General features: G+C 39.9%; 1 protein-coding gene across 5 annotated transcripts in view; it reads left to right on the top strand.

Moving 5' to 3' along the window:
* Positions 1-19963, top strand: part of DPY19L2 (dpy-19 like 2) — a 45765-nt gene extending 25802 nt beyond the window's left edge. For all 5 annotated transcript variants that reach the window (XM_070425217.1, XM_070425216.1, XM_070425218.1 and 2 more), the window contains 9 exons: positions 1659-1760; positions 2296-2367; positions 4521-4567; positions 5775-5799; positions 9558-9677; positions 10661-10835; positions 14281-14380; positions 15673-15798; positions 18242-19963. In XM_070425217.1, coding sequence (XP_070281318.1) covers positions 1659-1760; positions 2296-2367; positions 4521-4567; positions 5775-5799; positions 9558-9677; positions 10661-10835; positions 14281-14380; positions 15673-15798; positions 18242-18392 — 918 coding nt within the window. In that variant the 3' untranslated portion in view covers positions 18393-19963. The remainder of the gene's footprint in view (positions 1-1658; positions 1761-2295; positions 2368-4520; positions 4568-5774; positions 5800-9557; positions 9678-10660; positions 10836-14280; positions 14381-15672; positions 15799-18241) is intronic.
* Positions 19964-21419: the final 1456 nt, after the last annotated feature.

Genomic DNA, 21419 nt, shown 5'->3' with positions numbered 1-21419 from the left:
AAATGTAAGAGATGATTTGATGTCTTAAAAGATTTTTCTTCCAAGTTCTCTATCTTTTTATCTTCTGGAAAATACATGGACCACTTACCCCTCATGAATGGCATTTCTGCTTGTTTTAAGGCTAATGCCTTAACAATGGCCCTTTTTGAAACATAAGTCCCTACTTACAAATTAGTTTAAGGAATAGGAAACAGTGTATAAATTTACTTTTGATTTTTAGCACTTACTGTTGGGATATGAGCATACATGAACCCTGCATTAATCTACTCTGAAGTTGACCTTATCTAGTACTGTCCAGTTAAGACCCCTATCTAATGTTGAAATCACTTCAACTTTAACAAGGGGTGTGGTATCTACTCTCTAAAAGGTCAAGTGCTGTCATTATCCAATAGAATTGAACTTGCATACATGTGCATGTAAATACAACTTCAGAATGTAAAGATTTATTTGCTATTTATTGCTAGCTTTGCACAGAGGTTTGTTAGGGTTATTTGCTGCTGCTGTTCTCTGTGTATCTGACACCTTTTCTTTTTTTTTCTTTCCCCTTTTGTTCTTAACTTTTTATTCTCTGGGGAGTATATATTTTATGATAAACTTTCTTTAGTTCTCCTAGGTTATTTACTTACCTGTTAGGTTCATCAGTGGTTTTCTTTCCTGCCTCGCTCCACGTTGTCACCCGACTCTTTACAAATCTTACACACACATGCATGCACACACACACACACACACACACACACATCCTGGGTACGTGACTTCCTCTGTGACAGCAGTGAGAAAGAGTTGAAATTAAAGTGTTTTGGTTAAATTATTAGTCACCAGGCTTGCTCTAAATTAGAACAATATAGGAAACTCTCACTTATTCTTGATCCTGGTAGATGATGGGAACCATGAAGAACCACAGGTAATCATATAAGCTTGATATAAAATAATTTCTGTCTCTGTAAAATACTCTGAATTAAGGTTTTCCATACCAACTATTTCCCTGGTTAATCTGGCCGTCTGAGAATGCGGTGGAAAAAGAATTGTCTCCCCGACAGCAGGTAATAAAACAATCCGGAGAACATAGGAGTCCCACTGGGGTTTGTTTGGCGGTGCTTATTTTAGAGGCCTTGGGGATCAAGGAACTAAGTCAAAGTGGTGTGCGCAGTTGTAACCCTTCTGAAGGACAGCTGTCACGTTTAATGACTTGATTGTACGTCCGAGAAATTCGAGAAGCACTAGAAGTTGTAATCGGTGCATGAGGCTTTATGAAAATGACAGCGCATAGAAAATTGGTTCATGATTTACAATGTGTGGTAAAAGGGCTTAACATGAAACTGTTTTTTCTTGATAAATGATGTGATTATAAAATCTCATGATTAACTGCATGGTGGTTTCTGCCCAGCAAATATTGATTTTAACTCACTCTTTACATTATCATCTCTGCTTATTTTTTCTGACCTCTTTCAACTTTTCATTTCTCTTGACATTTTTTTTTCATAGTTCAGCATATAGCATGTATTGTATTACTCACTGTATTCTTTTTTTTTTCCTTTGAGAGGGACACCAGGTACCGGATTTATGTGCTCTGTAGCTTTTATTACCATGATATCAAACGAGTTGTTACTGACTGCAATTATTGGCATAATTTTAATTTGCTTTACTCTATTTTCTTCCAGATTCGCCTGAGTGACCTAATTGCGGCGAGAATCTTGAGGTTTACAGATTTTGATACTTTAATTTACACCTGTGCTCCTGAATTTGGCTTTATGGAAAAAGCGGTTTGTTGGTTTTTTGTTTGTTTGTTTTGTTTTGTTTTGTTTTTTCTTTCTCTACCGGTATAATTTTTTGCTCTGAAGTTTTCTTTTGAATCTGAAACTCAAAATTTTTGTTCAGAAACATCCAACTTTTACCCTATCACTTTTCACAGTAACTTTGGCTAATCAATCACATGGCCTTCCTCACCTGTTTCCTCATGTGTAAAAGCACTAAACAAGGGCTCCTATCTTACCAAGTTATTGGTGGTGGTTGAATGAGATAATCCAGGAGGGTGCTTAACATATCATGTGATCCACAGTGAATGACTGTTACGGCAGTTCAATCACTTGTAATAATCTAGGTCAGTTGGAGGTATGGGACTACCCAGAAAAAGTAAATCCAAATTCTTATTTAGGTTTTTTAAAAATTCAGTTTTATTTCATTTAATACCCCAAATACTACAGGAATTTTAAACAAGACGTTGCCAGCAAAGGGACACTACTAATCTTACTTTAAAATTTAATAAATGACTATTTTGAATAAATTGTTTTATTTCAGACTCCAGTGAGATACATAAGGACATTATTGCTTCCACTTGTTATGGTGATTACTTATTTCATCTTAAAAAAGGTATTTAACTTTTTTAACACTTTGGGTTAAAGATAAGAACTTATAAAGATTGATAATATCTCAGAATTCTGTCTTATTTTTAGGATGAACTCTTCCCCTCCCCAAAACTGTTTTTTATTGAAATCTTTTTTTTAAAATCTAGTATTATGTGGGGTTTTTTTTTTTTTTTTTTTTTAGAAAGCCACATTATAAAAGGTATTTTCATGTATCCTCTCAAAAGAAATGTATCAGTCACCCACCATGTAGCAAGAAGATGTTAACATCGTAGGTACAAAAAGACAGGCCTGTGCCTTAGAACTTATACCCTATGGGAGTTGGGGGGCCTTAAACTTAAAACCACACAAATGACTAAAGAATTATAGTTGTTACAGATGCTATGAAAGTGAAGTATAGGACAGTTTTTTTTTAATTTTTAAAAAATATGTTTTATTGATCTTTTACAGAGAGGAAGGGAGAGGGATAGAGAGTTAGAAACATCAATCAGCTGCCTCCTGCACACCTCCTACTAGGGATGTGCCTGCAACCAAGGTACATGCCCTTGACCGGAATCGAACCTGGGACCTTTCAGTCCACAGGCTGATGCTCTATCTATCCACTGAGCCAAACCGGTTAGGATGACAGTTTTTTTTAAAAAATATATTTTATTGATTTTTTACAGAGAGGAAGGGAGAGAGATAGAGAGTTAGAAACATCAATGAGAGAGAAACATCGATCAGCTGCCTCCTGCACACCTCCTACTAGGGATGTGCCTGCAACCAAGGTACATGCCCTTGACCGGAATCGAACCTGGGACCTTTCAGTCCACAGGCTGATGCTCTATCTATCCACTGAGCCAAACCGGTTTCGGCTAGGATGACAGTTTTTATCTTTCAAATATAAAGCTCATTCCAAGAAATTTTGATCCATTTGGAGACATGCACAGAAGAAATTTGTATAGCTGTTAAATCATTCTGTATGTGTTCATTGTTTTCATAACAAAAGAACATATTATCACTATAGAAGAAACAGTGATCTGGAAGCCTGGTTAAAGACAGCGGGTCCTTAGTTTTAGCAATTTTGAGCTAGTTTTGTATGGTTTACAAGTTGTCTTGCCTTAAGTCAGTATATATTTATTTTATGCTTTGGGCAGATAACAATAACATGATTTCTCTACCCCCACCCCCTACCAAGGGTGGTCTGTTGAAACTAGTTTTTGGTGTTTAGAATCAAATTGCTTATCTTCTCTCTGTAGTTCCAGTTCCCATGTTTCTCATTCCTTTGTTTTCACATATAATGTGAGTAATTTATGAGTGAGAAAGGCACCTCCTCCACATCTCTGTAGTTTCACCCCTGATCCAGGTCCTTAATGACTTAGACAACTAGTCAACCCCCAATGACTTGGACAGCTAGTCAACCCCCAATGACTTGGACAACTAGTCAACCCCCAATGACTTGGACAGCTAGTCAACCCCCAATGACTTGGACAGCTAGTCAACCCCAATGACTTAGACAACTAGTCAACCCCCAATGACTTGGACAGCTAGTCAACCCCAATGACTTAGACAACTAGTCAACCCCCAATGACTTGGACAGCTAGTCAACCCCAATGACTTAGACAACTAGTCAACCCCAATGACTTGGACAGCTCTTAACAACATGGACAACTGGTCAACCCCTAGTAACATGGAAAACTGGTCAACTCCAATGACTTGGACAATTGCTCAACCCCAATGGCTTGGACAATTGGTCAACCCCCAATGACTTGGACAACTGATCAACCCCAGTAACTGGGACAACTGGTAAAAACTGAATGATTTGGACAATAAAAACACTTTTTTTGCCCTGGCCGGATGGCTTAGTTGGTTGGAGTGTCATCCTGTGTACTGAAAGGTCAGGGGGAGGGTGTTCAGTTCCAAGTCAGGGCACTTACCCAGGTTGCAGGTTAGATCGCTAGTTGTGTTGTGTATGGGAGGCAACCAGTTGATGTTTCTCTCTCACGTAGATGTTTCTCTCTTTCCCCTTTACTCTCACTTTCTTAAAAAGTCAGTAAAAACATTGTCTCAGGTGAGGATGAAAAAAAACCAACTTTCTATTGGGTGTGTTTATGTTAATGAATGAGAACATTTTAAGTGTCAAATAATTTCTTAGAAAACTTTCATTGATTCTATTCACAGACTTTCCGTGATGTTTTATGTGTCTTATGTACAAACACTTATCAAAGGTAATGATATCACAGTTTTTTCTAAATCATATTATATTTATTAAATGACTTGCTGTTATCAATTTTTTAAATGAATGTTCATTAAACTTCAGCATTATGATTAAAAAAATTCATATTAGAAGGCCTCTACATCCTGTAAAGCTTTGCTATAAAACTAAAACATCTAATTTTTTTAATGAAACATAAAAATAGGCAGTCATATACTCTAATATGAGTCTAATATGAACTCTCTGAGGATAGAGCCAGTATCAGTGCTGTTCATTCTGTGTTCACCGCACAGTACCTAGAACACAGTAAGACTGCCCTAAACATTTAGTCAATTTCTAGCTGTAAATATTTAGTAAATTTATTAGACAACTTTCTGGAAATAAAAATATTTATAGACTTTACCCAGTAACTTTTCTTCTAGGAATTTATGCTAGGGGAATACTCAGAGATGCTCACAGTTTTATGTACAAGGATGTTCATGGTGTTTATAATTGTGAAAAATGAAAACAGTTCTGAAGTCCAGCAATGCTTAAAGTTTTGCATTCACTCTACATGGTTGAATAGACAGTCATCTTATTAATTTATCCCTTCAGAGGCACATTCTCCAGCAGTTAGTAAAACCTATTTTATATAATAAAAGCCTAGGTGGCATTGTGTGATGTCATCACAAGATGGCCGCTGGAACATTGTCACAAGATGGTCACCACAAGATGGCCAGCAGGGGAGGGCAGTTGAGGGTGACAAGGCCAGCAGGGAAGGGCAGTTGGGGGCAACCAGGTTGGCAGGGGAGCAGTTAGACGTCAGCCAGGCCAGCAGGGGAGCGGTTAGGGGGCGATCAGGCTGGCAGAAGTGGTTAGGGGCAGTCAGGTAGGCAGGCAGGCGAGTGGTTAGGAGCCAACAGTCCTGGATTGTGAGAGGGAAGGGGTCCCAGATTGGAGAGGGTGCAGGCCGGGACACTCCCTCCCCCCTCCCCCCCCCCCCCGCCGTGCACAAATTAGTTTTATCTTTTAAAGAGACACCTTGAATAGGATGACTGTAAGTCATGCCTTTTAGATTGCTCTGATTTTTAATGATTTACCTAATATATTTATTTCCTTTTATGCTGCTAAGTAGTTTAGAGAGAATCAAAATTTTAAGATCTAAGAAGAAATAAAGTGTATTTTTATGTAATCATAAAGTGGACATTTAGTAAATAGAGAATATTTTTGTTTTGTTCCAGAAAACAGCTCCTTGAACATGGTGAGGTAAAGCCTTCATTTTCATCTCTGGTAGACTTTGTGTATTCGATTCTAACTCAAGGCCAGTTAGTCAAGGTCTAAACCATGCTGCCGGCAACTGTCAGCACTGCTTGAGTGGTTCAGCCGTGGTGGTAAATTTCTGCTGATCCTTCTCACGTTTTAATCTGCTCTGTGTAATCTGAATGGTAGTAAGGATTGGGAAACTAGAAGTTTGATGTATGACCATGGAGCATAATTAAATAATTGCCCCCATTCATTTATTTCATTCATTTGACGATAACAAACATTACCTTTTTGCCTGCTGAGCTAGTTCAGCCATCAGGACGGTTACCCGTGGCTCTATCACTGGAGCCTGGGCTCCTGCCCCACACACAGGACGATCAGTCAGTCCACAAGCTTTAGCAGTGTTGCAGGTTACAAAAGACTGTATAGCAGGGTTCTTGTCCTCTCAAATGTGTGTAGATTTTCAATGGAGACATGAAAAAGATAAGGCAGCATTTTATATGGTGCTAAATTATTTTATGGCATGTAAAGGGGCTGGATATATGATTTCCTAATAGAACTATGAGTCTTAAAGGAAAGGTCAAATTTACCAGAGAGGGCAACTAAATTTGAACTTAGTAGGAATAGCTTACAATGACAATTATTTTTTGAATAGTTACTATGTGCTATGTACTCTTGCTGTTTAATGCTCATAATAATATTCCCATTTTGCAAATAAATTATGTTAATTAGGTGATACTACCTGATAAAGAGATAAACACTAACATAACTTAGTAGTAGTTTAATCCTTTGCTCACCTAAAGTTAAAAGCAGGAGTCCTGATTGGCAGGAACTAAGGACCCAGATTCCTTCCATCTGTGGCTCTGTCATTTCCATGTGGCTTCTGGGGTCGATGTGCTTATCTGCTCCAACCTGCCAGTGAAGGAGAGAGAGTATGGAAGATGGTGCAGGGGGAAGGGGGACTGGGGGGTCGTGAGGGCTGGGCCTGGAGAAGGTGCTCATATTGCCTGTAGGTGCAGGTCCGCTCCTGACTACCAGGCGGGTTGGGACACACAAGCTAGCTCTGTGCTTGGGTGGAGAAGCAGGGGGTCTTTCCCAAGGAATAGAGACCTAGGGAAATAAGTAACTTGCAACAGCTAGCTGGTAGGAAGACCTGCACTGGAACCCAAGCAGGCCATTTCCAGGGCTCTCAAAGTCAGCCAGCACTTACTGCTTCCCGATTTACATATATTCACAATTTCATTCTCACAGCAACCGGTTGAGGTAAGTACTGTTATTATTTCTGTTTCGCAGACGAAAGACACTGCAGCATAGAGAGGTTAGTGGCCAACTTTGTGGACCGAGGACATGAGCGAGGGTGTTGAGCAGCTTCCATCTGTAGCCTGTCACTCTGCTGCCCCCTAGTGTGACTGCTTTTATGTACATGGGCCACGTCACATTCCTCAAAGTTTTACTTGTTCCTGCACATCCACACTTCATGTTTTATCAGACAGTACTTACAACCCACCTCTTTTTAGAGACATACTATTCCTCAGTGTTCTGCCTTTCCCTCTGCACAGGCCCCTGGTTCTGCCCAAAGAGGAATTTTACACAAAAAATAATAATAAGGAAAAAGGATTGATTTTGAAATAAATGTTCCACATTCCAACTTTGGGTCCCATAATTAGGAAAAAATTAAGTAACAAATTTCATTTTTAAATATATTTACTTAAAAAGGGAAAGAAACAGCTCTGGGTGGAGTTTTGCAATTCTGTTTTAAATATAAATTATAAATTTCTGCTTCTAAAAATGACATGTTTAAATATTTTGAAAAACACAGAAAAATTATGGTTCAGAAACAAACTCTGTTAAACTTTTTAGACATATATTCTTGTAGATCGTTCCACCGCCCCCCATGCATGAATGTGTATATAGTAGTATGTATGTATACATACACAGGCAGGCACACACACACAATCCATATCATTCTGCATTTACAGAGTTTTACACTCTGAACACCTTTGCATGCCATTAAGTAATCCTCCGATATGTAACCTTTTAGTGGCTGTGTGCAGGTGGGAGTGCAGTGATTTAGTTACTCATTCCTCTCTTTTGGTCACTTAGGTTGTTTCTGTTTTTGCTGCTGGAAGTTCACTGCAGTGACCATCTTTGCAGAAGCGTTTCTGTGCTCTGGTTACTCCCGTCAGTTCCATTCCTGGGATGGGACGTTAGGTCGGAGGGGCTGGCTCTCTTCTGGGGACTAAACGCTGCTCAATTTCGGGAAAATGCACCAGTTTACTTCATTGTGTTTCATGGCATCCTCTCTAACACTTAGTATCCACTTATTCTATGTCAATTTTATAGATGAAAACACCTCATTACCTTTAACATTTAATGTGTTTGACTGTTAGAACATTAATATTGAGTTGCCATTTACTTCTGGTTGCATTAATTCTGTTTACTTTTCCAGTGCGGAATCGGTGAATATTTTAATGAATATGTCTGTTAGAAAAGTTTTGTTTGAAGCCTTTGCTTAGTGGAACTCCTCTTAATTAAAATGGGGTGTCCTACTAATTAATACATCCTTTATAATAATCCTATATAATAAAAGGCTAATATGTAAATCGAATGGCAGAACAACCAGTCGCTATGATGCACACTGACCACCAGGGGGCAGATGCTCAAAGCAGAAACTGCCCTCTGATGGTCAGTGTGCTCCCATAGGGGGAGCGCTGCTCAGTCAGAAGCCGGGCTCATGGTTGACAAGTGCAAAGGCAGTGGCAGGAGCTTCTCCTGTGTCCGCAACAGCACTAAGGGTGTCCGACTGATGGCTTAGGCCCGCTCCCCATCAGTCGGACATCCCCCAAGGGCTCCCAGACTGTGAGAGGGCATAGGCTAGACCAGCCGTGGGCAAACTACGGCCCGTGGGCCGGATCTGGCCGTTTGAAATGAATAAAACTAAAAAAAAAAAAGACTGTACCCTTTTATGTAATGATGTTTACTTTGAATTTATATTAGTTCACACAAACACTCCATCCATGCTTTTGTTCTGGCCCTCCGGTCCAGTTTAAGAACCCATTGTGGCCCTCGAGTCAAAAAGTTTGCCCACCCCTGGGCTAGGCTGAAGGACACCCCCCACTCCCAAGTGCACGAATTCTTGCACCGGGCCTCTAGTGTATTTATATATTTGTATAATCCCACTGCTTTTAAAGTAACCCAGGCGATGTTTTGCTGTGCTGTTTGCTGCCTTCTGAATGCCACGTGGATTTGTGCAGCGCTGCACATTTTCCTCTCTCTCCAGCTCCCTGCTCACCTGGTGCAGGTCCTTGCACACGCACCACCTTTTCCCTGAGGCCCAGCCTGGTCAACCTACTTCTCTTGCAGCCACTCCCCTGTGGCCTCACACATCCCCGTGCTCCCTGTCTCTGTCCCTTGCTCCGTGTTCTCTTCCATCGCACTCACCACTTCCCAAAAGACTGTATAGTAGATTTATTTTTACTTTGTTTCCTGTCTCTCTTTACTAAAACGTAAACCTCACAGGGGCAGAAATTGCTCTCTGATGTTTAGTTCACCATCGAATCTGCAACACCCAGAACAGTACCTGGCACATAGTAGGCATTCAGTTCATCTTTGTTGAATAAATGAATGAATATTAATAGACTTCTTGCTAAGTTTAAAGTTCCTTGTCCTAATGAACCATACTGGTTTTAATATACTTTGTATTTATTAATTTAAAAACCTGTGAAGTGACACTGTCGTGTTTTTGTTTTGTGTTTTTGTAGCTGATTTTCCACACATTGCAGCTGTTGGCATTTACTGCCCTCGCCATTTTAATTATGAGGCTGAAGCTGTTTTTGACTCCGCACATGTGTGTGATGGCTTCCCTAATATGCTCGCGGCGGGTAAGGCATCCATCCTCTCCTGACTGCGTGATGATAACTGTAGCAACTGCGGTGCTATTACCATGGCTGCGGAGTAACCCAAACCCCCAAAACACTAGTGTTGCCTTCAACGTTAGGTCATGCTTCCCTATAGAGTAAGAAAGGCAACTCCAAGTAGCCGTGAAAATTGTTTCTAGACGTCAGCTGATATTTCTAAGACACCCGATGAGGCGTGCTCTCCCTTCTGCCAGTGGCCTACCCACAAACATAGCCCTTTGGGTGGAGTTCAGGTCCGGGCAAGAGTTTCTTGGCCCATCAGCACCAGCCCTGGCTGCTCTTCGGACATGAGAGTAACGCAGTGTAATTGCTGTGGTGCTGTGCTGCCTGGTCCAGGGAGTCCCTGGGGAAGGTGTCTGCTACTGTAGCCAAGATGCTAGACAAAATAGCTGGAATTTTGAGACCCAGGTGCTTCTAGAAACACCTTATTTAGTTTTGATCATGAGCATCTTGTGAATGTCGGATGCTTTTCCTGAGAGGAATATACATGTCTGTGCTCGCGAGGTCTTCCCTCATCACTCAGGATGTCCATAAGAAGCAGGCAGATGTTACAGCATGTAGTCCCAGGACGCTTCCAAATGGGGATTTGCTGACCTTAACCCCAGGGGCGTAAATCAGTGCTGGAAGGATCCAGGGTTCCTTCCTTCATTCTTTAGAGAAGAGAGAAAGCTTCATTTTGTAACTGGACCCAGTAATTCCAAATACTTGCTGTTTTTAACAGTAGGGGATGGTAGTTCTGTAAGTTATTCGTGTACTTGGTATTATCAAGTGCTAACCCCCCTTGGTTTAAGTAGCCAGGGGAGCATTTATTACCCTATAGCACTCTTCATTTAAGGCGGGAGGATGGTGGAGGTGGTCAATGGGAAAGAGAAGACATCTGTAATACTGTAATTATACAGACAAATTAAAAATGAAGAATGAATGACAAACGGTTTCTCTCATTTCAGCTCTTTGGCTGGCTTTTTTACAGAGTTCGCTTTGAGAACGTCATCTTTGGCCTCCTCACAGTCATGTCGATCCAAGGCTTTGTCAACCTGCGCAGCCAGTGGAGCATCCTGGGAGAATTTAATAACCTGCCTCAGGAGGAGCTGATTGAGTGGATCAAATCCAGCACCAGAGCAGGTGTGCGGCTGCTAGTTACATACAGAGCAAGTCTTACGCGCACACATGTGAAAATGCACCCACACATACAGTCATTCACACCTGCACAGACTTTGAGCAGGCTGCTACGGCATTCACTGAAGCATAGCTTTTCAAAAGGTGGTTTTGTGCCCTCTTTCAATCCCCCTGAGGTAATGGTCAGAAAGAATTTTCATTAACATCAGGAATTAAGGGTTGTTCACTGCTTTGTGCTGTAACTTTTTTTAAAATTAAATCTTTATTGTTCAGATTATTACATTTGTTCCTCTTTTTTTCCCCCCATAACTCCCCTCCTCCCAGCTCCCACCCCACCCTCCGCCCTCACTCCCCACCCACTGTCCTCATCCATAGGTGCATGATTTTTGTCCAGTCTCTTCCCACATTTCCCACACCCCTTTCCCCCCCAGGAATAGTCAGTCCATTCCCTTTCTATGTCCCTGATTCTATTATAATCACCAGTTCATTCTGTACATCAGATTATTTATTCACTTGATTCTTAGATTCACTTCTTGGTAGATGCATATTTGTTGTTCATAATTTGTATCTTTACCTTTTTCTTCTTCTTCCTCTTCTTAAAGGATACCTTTCAGCATTTCATATAATACTGGTTTGGTGGTGATGAGCTGCTTTAGCTTTTCCTTATCTGTGAAGCTCTTTATCTGACCTTCAATTCTGAATGATAGCTTTGCTGGATAAAGTAATCTTGGTTGTAGGTTCTTGCTATTCATCACTTTGAATATTTCTTGCCACTCCCTTCTGGCCTGCAAAGTTTCTGTTGAGAAATCAGCTGACAGTCGTATGGGTATTCCCTTGTAGGTAATTGAGTCTCTTTCTCTTGCTGCTTTTAAGATTCTCTCTTTGTCTTTTGCTCTTGGCATTTTAATGATGATGTGTCTTGGTGTGGTCCTCTTTGGATTCCTTTTGTTTGGGGTTCTCTGCGCTTCCTGGACCTGTAAGTCTATTTCTTTCACCAGGTGGGGGAAGTTTTCTGTCATTATTTCTTCAAATAGGTTTTCAATATCTTGCTGTCTCTCATCATCTGGTACCCCTATGATTCTGATGTTGGTGTGTTTGTAGCTGTCCCAGAGGCTCCTTACACTATCTTCGTATTTTCAGGTTCTTTTTTCATTTTGCTTTTCCGGTTGGGTGTTTCTCGGTTCTTCGCATTTCAAATCTTTGGCTTGATTCTTGCGCTCCTTTGGTCTACTGTTGGGTGTCTGTATAATATTCTTTATTTCAGACAGTGTATGCTTACTTTCTAGTTGGTCCTTTATCACACCATCGAGGGTCTCATTAGATTTCCTGTACATCTCATCAAGTTTATCGACAGACTCTAGAAGCCTCTTGAGAGACCTCAAAAGTGTGGTTCTGAACTCAATATCCTCCCTTGATAGTTTTGTCCTGTTTCTTTGTCTCCTCATTTTTTACGCTTTCTTGGTGCACCCCCTAGTGGTCTTTGTGCGCAGTCTTGTTGTAGTTAAGCCTTGATTGTTGTAGTTAATACTAGAGGGATTTTACCTCCAGGCCGACTGGCTGTGAGAATCTGTGCTGTAACTTTTTAAAAGAATGTTTTTAGCCCTAGCTGGTTTGGCTCAGTGGATAGTGTGTCGGCCTGCGGACCGAAGGGTCCCGGGTTCCATTCCAGGCAAGGGCGCATGCCTGGGTTGCAGGCTTGATCCCCAGCAGGGAATGTTCAGGAGGCAGCTAATCAATGATTCTCTCTCATCATTGATGTATCTCTCTCTTTCCCTCTCCCTTCCTCTCTGAAATCAATAAAAACTAAATAAATAAATAAATAAATAAATGTTTTTATTGATTTCAGAGATAGGAAGGGAGAGGTGAGAGGGATAGAAATATCAATGATGAAAGAGAATCATTGATTAACTGCCTCCTGCATGCCCCACACTGGGGATCAAGCCAGCAACTTGGGCATGTGCCCTGATCAGGAATCGAACTTGACCTGATTCATAGGTCGACGCTCAAGCATTGAACCACACCAGCTGGGCAGACTTCAGTATATTTAAAGAAAAATATCCTAGCCTTTCCGTTATGTTCTTATTTTCTCTGTCATTGATGGTCTCTCCTCAGTGGTTCCAACTTTTGCTGGACAGACCTACGTAGTGTCTTCCTGGTGTCCCTGGGCTTGGGGGCCCTCCAGCCCAGGGCCTCTCAGCCTTGGCTGGCATTGCTGCCCTTAGGGGCTGTCCTATGCTTTGCAGAGTGTGTAGCATCAGCCTCTCCCTTTGGACACCCACAGACCTCTCCTGCACAGCGTGCAGCCACGCGTCTCCAGCAGGTGACGCTGTCCCCAGGAAACAAAATCACTCCTGGGAACCTCGGCTCTAACCCGGGAGCTTTTCATTATGAATCTTGCCACAATCCATACACATTTCTACTTCAATTGGCTTAAATATTTTCAAAGGCATATAAAGAGATTTCAATTCAAAATTATGTTTAGAATGCTTGGTTATATTTGAAAGTAAACGTTTATTTATGGTAGATCTGTTCTTATTGGTGATTTTATTGTGCTGATTAAAAATGATAAAATTTTTCATAATTATACAATGATTTATTACACAGAAGTACCTGCAGGTAAGTTTTTGGTCCTTTTGTCTCCAAGAGACAAAACTGGAAGTGAAGTCAGATAATGGGCATTGGTGAATCCCGATTTACACAAAAGGTTATACATTTATACCTGCCATTACTGCAAGTGTATGCATTATAAAACCAAATGGAAACCAAGACATCTTGATTATGAACATTTACAGCTGATCCAAGGGGAGAAAGCAAGGCTTTCCTCTGACTGGCTTTCCTCTACAGTTCACAACCCACAAAAGTTCTAAAAATGAGCCACGATACTTGCCCTGGAGCCTACCAGTTCCTGGCATTTTGACCATTTGCATGCCATAAGCTTCTATAGATGCAAGCAGCAGGCCTTTTTAATTAAATTCAAAATATCGTGATAGTTAACTGGTTAAATTGTTGGAGCAAGATATGAAATCCCACAATTCTTTCTACCTTAGCACAGTGCCTGATGCCACGGGAGCTGTGGTGAGAGGGTGAGGAGGGGGCTCTGACACGTCCCCGCTGTGTGGTCTTGGTCAAGTCGCTTAACCTTGCTGTGTCTCAGCTTCCTCGTCTACAGACTGAGAATCACATAGAACCCGCCGTGTAAAGTTGTGTGAATTAAACCGTGTGATCCCAGTAGCAATGTTTAGCACAGTTCCCGGCACCAGGATGGCACTTAACAAAATCTGGCTGTTATTACAGTGGACAGTCAGTCGATACTGAATGAAGAGAGAGAATGGGGCCAGTGGTCATTGTTTAAATGTACTTCTTGTTCTTCATTTGGCTTCAAACGTGATAGATGAGTAACTTGTGGTTTTCTTCAAGGCCTGTCATTAAGGAAGGCAATCTTCTTTCTCAGATGCCGTGTTCGCGGGCGCCATGCCTACCATGGCTAGTGTCAAGCTGTCCACGCTGCGCCCCATCGTGAATCACCCGCATTACGAGGACGCGGACTTGAGGTTGGCAGCTGGTGGGATAGTTCCGACACACTTGCAACTTGTGCTGACTCTCAGGACTGGGGAAAAGTTTGTACACGTGCACACACACGCTCTCATCCTCATGTCCAGGCTGGAAACTCGAAAATGTGCACTGACCGTCCAGAGATCACATGTGCCTCTGGACTCCGAAGCAGGCTCAGTGGGCCCTGGAAACTGACACAGCAAAAGCCAGTTTTTACAAAGTGAAAAATGTGTCACATCTTTATGACCAGCCTCTGTGTGTGCGTATGTGCATGTGTGTGTGCGCGCACGTTCCAGGAGCTCCTCCAGGAGCTGAGCTGGCCACACTCTTCCAGCCCCTGCTCTGGACTCAGCCCCTCCGCCTGATTTAAGAAACCCTTCTCCGCCTTACTGGGGGCCAATGATGAGCCTTTTTAACAGAGAAAGTACATGGAATTTGCTGTATTACATGCTTTTATGAAAGTTCAGGGTGTTCTTTTGCTAAGTGGTTTTGGGACCTCAAGTTTCCATTGACATCTGAAAATTATGTTTTTCTTAAGTGACTGATTTTCAGAAATCATTTCAATCATTCTAGTAATTGTCAGGATAATCTTTTCCTTTGCATATACTTTTGGCCTATTGTTAAAGGTAAAATTTTAAATTATTTAAAGTTTTATGTCTGGCTGTGGAGCTTGGGCATCCCATTTGCTTGAACTCCTAAGCAATATCTTATGTGTAAATGGCAGAGTGTTCAGAATTTCATAAAAACTCCCAGGTAGGGCTAAGCCATGTATGTACCGTGTTTTGGTGAGCATCCCTGGTTCCCAACCTTCTGTGAAGGTACTTTGTCTGACTGCTACCCTAGGCACCCACTGAATGAATGTTCTGTTCCCTACCTTCAGCTTCAACTCATATGCTTTCCAGAGCTGCTATAGATGAAACTGTCTACTGAAATCTATGTTTTCACTCTAGTTAGCCTCTATCAGAATGTATTCCATGAGCCAGAATAATTATTTAATGAATTATACAAAGCAAATTTAATATTCTGAATGATCATCCTCCTCTGTAACTCTAGACCCTAAACCGGTTTATAAACAAGCAGTACATGCAAGATTCAAACAGCTGTATGTTTTAGCATGTGCGGAATAGAAGGAGTGTGGAAACTGCCACCCCCCAAATAATTCTTGCTATTGGGGGCCATATAAATATGCCCCACCCAATGAGCATTGAGATTTCAGTTTGCTAGCGAAATTTCTTGACTCCATTCTATTACTATGCATTACAATTTCTTGAACCTGTTTTTAAATTTAAAGGGCCCGGACAAAAATAGTTTATGGCGTATATAGTCGAAAATCTGCAAAAGAAGTGAGGGATAAGTTGTTGGAGTTACATGTGAATTACTACATTCTAGAAGAGGCGTGGTGTGTTGTGAGAACTAAGTGAGTATGATCCTATGACATGTTTTTAAGCAACAATGGTTTTACTTTATTAAAGTAGTTCTGATTCTTTAAGAATTTTTATCCTAAAATAATTTTAAAATATTTTATTGAAAATTATTTCTTGTAGGAAAACAAATTATCATTTTAGTAGAATTTAATTTCAAAAAATTAGGGTATTTGAGTTTCCTGACTTTTAAATTTTAATGTATTATCTTAAATGTTTTTTCATAAAGATTTTTCAAGTTTTTATGATAATTTTTACTATTAGATGTGTGAAATAGAGGTTTGACTTTAAGCCGAGGCGATATTAACATTTGCTACTACAGCCAAATTACATTGGATTTATATGATTATGAGAAAAATTTCACATAGCTTAAAGGACATAAAAATACTTTCATTAAAATATTTAAATTTATGAATTTTGAATCTCTAAAAATCATAACATTAAAAATGTTTACTGAATATCTTGAGGCTTTTTTAAGACTCCTTGATCTAAGAAGTGCTTACTTGTATTAAGCCCAACATTGAACATTTTCATTTCTCCTATGGATAATTGAGAATTATGCTATAACAATGTTGAAAACCTAAGTGCAGAAATTTTAGTAGCTTATTTTTATATATCATTTTAACATCTAGTAAATGTATTAGGAAGAAATGGCATCTTGCAAAATAAGCAGGAACATTGTAATGTTCATGTGTGTGCATATCACATTAACTGAAATTTTATAAAACAAAGTAGACTTCAAAACAAGGCTTATCATCACAGAGATAGGTATTTTATAATGACAAAAGGATTAATTTACAAAAAAATTTATAATTATAAATGTATATACATCTAAGTAGTGCTTCAAAGAATACAAGGTAAAAATATGCAGACCTAAAAGAAAAACAACCCACAAATCTTCAATCATAGCTGGAAATGTGAACATTCCATTCTCTACTGAGAAAAGGAGGTAAAAAGCCAGCAAGGATATAAAAGATCTGAACAACAAACAGTGTCAGATACCCTGATCTGGTTGGCATATGTAGGCCACGAAAGGGAACAGCTGGAGACCACATGTCCTCTTAAAGGGGCGTGGAGACCACATGTTCTCTTAAAGGGGCGTGGAATGTTCATGGAAAGGGAAGGTATGCTGGGCTGTGAAAGTAGCTTCAGTGGGCTTAAAGGGCATGAAATTGTACAGCGCTGCATTAAAATCAGTAATAAATAGATACCTAGTAAATCTGCACATGATAGATACTAGGCAATAAACGTGTAGATAACTTATGGGTCAAAGAAAACACAACAAAGGAAGTATAAAAAATAATATTTTTTACTTGAATGAAAAGGAGTCTTTTAAAAAATGTTGCTGATCTAACTGGATACGTGTATAGAAGAAAAACTACTATGACCCACACTGTACCTCACACAAAAATTAACTTGATATAGATTGCAGAACTAAATGTAAAAGCTAAAATTATAAAGATTTCTTAGAACATAGAGCACTAACCATAAAATAGAAGTAAATTGTATACATGAAAATTGAAATCTTTTCCTCAAAAGAAAATGAAAATGCAAGTCACAGACTGGAAGAAAACAGTTGCAATGTATATACCTGATGAAGGACTTACAGATAAACTTTATATGAAGAATTTTTACAAATTAATGATAGCTAGAATCTGAAAATCCTGAGCAGAGATAGCTGCTGTGCACGACTGGGGACCCAGGCAAGTTAATTGACTACAAATTGACAGTCATCACAAGAACAAAACAGAGTCCAGAATCACGACCATTTATAATCTCCAGTGTCCAGTTTCCAACCCAAAATTTATCAGACCAGAAAAAAAAAAAAAAAAGGGCAGTGTGACCGATACTAAGGAAAAAGGTTGGTAGAAACGGGTTTAAATAGGCCCAGATGTTGGTTTTTGCAGTCAAAACCCGCAAAACCACTATTATAAATATAGTCAAGAAACTAAGGAAAATATTCTTTAGTGAGAAGTATTGCTTCATTCAGTTCACTCATAGAGCCACCAAAGTGGGAAAGGGTTGAGGGGGACAAACCTGGCATAGGAGCTTCCCTTTCCTGCCTTGTGTTACATGTTTCCATAGGAATTTATATTAACTTTTTAAAAATGTCTCATTTCACTACTAATGGGCCTTATGTTTGGTTGGTTATATCATTTAGAAAATATATTAATTTATATTTATTTTGAAAATGAATTTTTAAATATATAGTTCTGAACGTATATGGATTCTTTATTAGATTCAGTAACATATTAAGTGGAACGTGAAAATGCAACATATGTTTATCTCTATTGAACTTAGGCTTTTTGAAATGGTGCCTTAAAATCTTTAGTTTATTGAAAAATTAGTCTCTCCACATGTGGGAGCTGCGCCGTGATGTCTCTGCTTCCTCTGGGTGTGGATGCCGTGCTAACGTGGCTTGCTGTGCCCTGTCTCCAGGCCTGGCTGCAGCATGCTTGAGATTTGGGATTTGGAAGACCCCTCCAATGCAGCGAACCCTCCCCTGTGCAGCGCCTTGCTCAAGGACGCCGGGCCCTACTTCACCGTGGTGTTCCAGAACAGCATGTACCGAGTGCTGAAGGTGGCCTGAGGAGGCGGCCGCCCGTGGCACCGTGGCCCAAGAAGTGCATCGAACACAATCACTTTGGCTTATTTACATGAATAAGATCACAATCCTTAATAAGGGACCCTCAAGAAGAAGACAGTCAAATGATCTAGTGTTTCTGATTATTAAAGGGCAAATTATTTCATTGTTTCCCATTGAACGTCAGCCTTGTTAAGCTTGTCATCTCAATAATTTGTCTCATACCATGTGGACAGATGGTCATCTTAACATTTTTTAAAAATGTATGTGAACAATTATTTAATAAATCAAAGATACGTATGTCCTTTTGAATCCAATGAGGTGACTTGCTTCCGATTTTTTCTGGTACCAGGACATACTGGTGTCCAGACTCTCGAAACCACTTGGATCGACGGAAGCTGTTCCTGAAGTGACGCTTCCGGTCCTGATAGCACGACTTCTGACCTCTGGGAGGACATTGCTTATAACCAGGCCACTATTCAGGGTGTTTTCCGGCTTTTACTAGCCTTCAGGAAAGGTCTTTATCGCGTTTAATAACTTTCTATCATTTCAAGTTAAGTATTTTTAAAGAACAGCTAGCTTTGTAATGTTTTGAACTTCTCGAATTTCTTTATCCAACCAGATAAGTATTTTTTCACTGATTAGTTGTCAGCCTAAGTTCAACAAGTTATTAATCTGTCTTTAAAATCCAGTGGTTTTTCTTTTAATATCCAGATAAAAATTGCTATCATACATGACATGATTTTTGGGTTAAACATAATTGGCAAGGAAAATCCAGTTAACGTTTATCAAATGAGATTTTAAGATTCCAGATCTTGAATGAGGCGAAGGCATTTCACCTTGTAGGGCATAGTTCATCGGACATAATCTTTCTTCCTGGTCACCCTCTTTTGTAATAACATATTTTAAGCCCTCATTTATTTTTGGTTTGCAATGAGGAAGGTGATGTTTTATAAATTCTCTCCCTAAAATAAAACCTACCCAACAATAATGCTTTGAGAAGGGGTAGTTATCTTGAAGATATTGATGCTACATGCAAACATAAACACACTCTGCTGTATATTAAATATGCCACATCTAGAGTATTTTTTAGTGTACATCTATTTTAAATTAACATCTTGGAATTTTTGTAATTCCCTTATGTTCCTGGTCCTCATATTTGAGGTAACAAAATGACTGACTTCCATAGATTAGCTCACATATAGTAGGTAGGAGATTATATACAAGAAAGCCAATAAAATTATTTTTCAACTTTTATAGTTGTAAATATTTTAATACAGGATATAAAGCAGCTAAGAAAGTATGCCATATTTTATTTTAGCTCCTTCAAATTTGTTTTAGTGTGTGAGGCAAAGAAGAAAAAGAGACACCTAACATTCATGGGATTAATGTAACACATTGGATGGTGTTTTTAAAGGAAACATTTTTTTAAAGTTGGCAGAATTCAACAACAAAGAAATGGAACAAGTTGTACTAACTCATGAAATGTCCCATGTAGATATAATGTGTTAATATGGATTTATGTTATTTTCATGTGCTATGTATGTTTAAAAATTAAACCTTGAAGATTCTCTGCGTATTTTCTCCTTTCCCTCATCCTTTACCAAGTGTATGTCCTGAAATTGAAATAGTTCTCGAAGGTAGAAACCACAGGTTCCTGGATTTATTAACCATGTGTACATTAGGCAATGATACTTAGCCATTTTAAAACAGTTCTGCCTAGTCTCACACACAAGGCAGTGTGTGTGATGGCAATAGTATGGGCTTTGTAACCAGGTGGGTCCAAGTCTGAATCCTGGCACTTCCTTTACTAGGTGTGTTAGCGTCCATTCAAAAGGTATTTATTGAGTGCTTGCTGTATGCCAGGCGCTGTGCTAAGCTAGGTCATGTTTCTTAACTTTGAGCTGCTGTTTTGTTTTTGTTTTTGTTTTTTACCTGTAAATCAGAAGTCTCAGGACCTACTTGGAAGGGTCATTATGAGGATGAGTAAGAGTGTGTGAAAGGACTCCACAAATGTTATATCCCTGTGCTCCCTCTCCCCGCTCGATGAATAGCCAGTTCAGGAGTGTCAAGTTACATGGTGGGTTATCTCTGAATTCCAAACAGCCCTGCCTTTATCCTGTGTCAGTAAATAGCAATACTGGACTATAACCCCCATATGATAAGAATTCTGTTTTTGCAACCAAGCACATCTATGTATTTGATAGTTTTTGTCTATCAAACACCCAGGTTCTATAATAAACAGGAAAAATACAAATGAAATTTGTTATTTTTTTTAAAGGTGACCATTTTCACCGCTCGCAGCAGCCATTGCTAGGAGAATATTGGTGTGGCCATGAGAGGCTCGGCCTCCCTTGCAGGTCCAGACCCTCCCAGAAGGGAGGAAAGTCCTTTGAGAACGGCGGAGCCCAGACATGCAACCCGTGAAGGTACTGTGTGTACACACTGCACAGCTATGGGATGGTAAACACGGAAGAATGGCCATAGAATTCCTCTCACCAAGTCCAGCTATTTTAAATGAACAGTTGGACTTTGTTAGCCTCTCTTCACAATGTTGTAAAAAGCAAAACTATCTTAATCTAAAATATAGTTGTTTATTCCCATACTTAGTGAAAGGATGTACTGTCTTATAAAAAAATTCTTTTAAAATAAGTAGAAGGAAATACCCACTAAAAACCATTAGGGGGGCCCAACCGGCATGGCTCAGTTGTTGAGTGTCGACCTATGAACCAGGAGGCCATGGTTCCATTCCTGGTCAGGGCACATGCCTGGGTTGCAGGCTTGATCCCCAGTGTGTGGCGTGCAAGAGGCAGCTGATCAATGATTCTCTCTCATCATAGATGTTGCGCTCTCTCTTCTCCCTTCCTCTCTGAAATCAATAAAAATATATTTACAAATAAACACCGTTAGTAGGCAAAATATTTATTTATGTAGACTTAGCGCCATCTGCTGGCTATGTAATGTAACATTTGTCATGAAAGAGGTACAGAAAAGTGTTGAGGGTCTAGTTTGCATGTTTTAAGAGAAAATGGG

Source organism: Myotis yumanensis, unplaced genomic scaffold (assembly GCF_028538775.1).
Source record: "Myotis yumanensis isolate MYYU_CA2020_CCGP unplaced genomic scaffold, mMyoYum1.0.hap1 SCAF_9, whole genome shotgun sequence".
Classification (NCBI taxonomy): Eukaryota; Metazoa; Chordata; class Mammalia; order Chiroptera; family Vespertilionidae; genus Myotis; species Myotis yumanensis.
The sequence above is the reverse complement of the archived record's forward strand: the minus strand, read 5'-3'. Positions and strand labels throughout refer to the sequence as shown.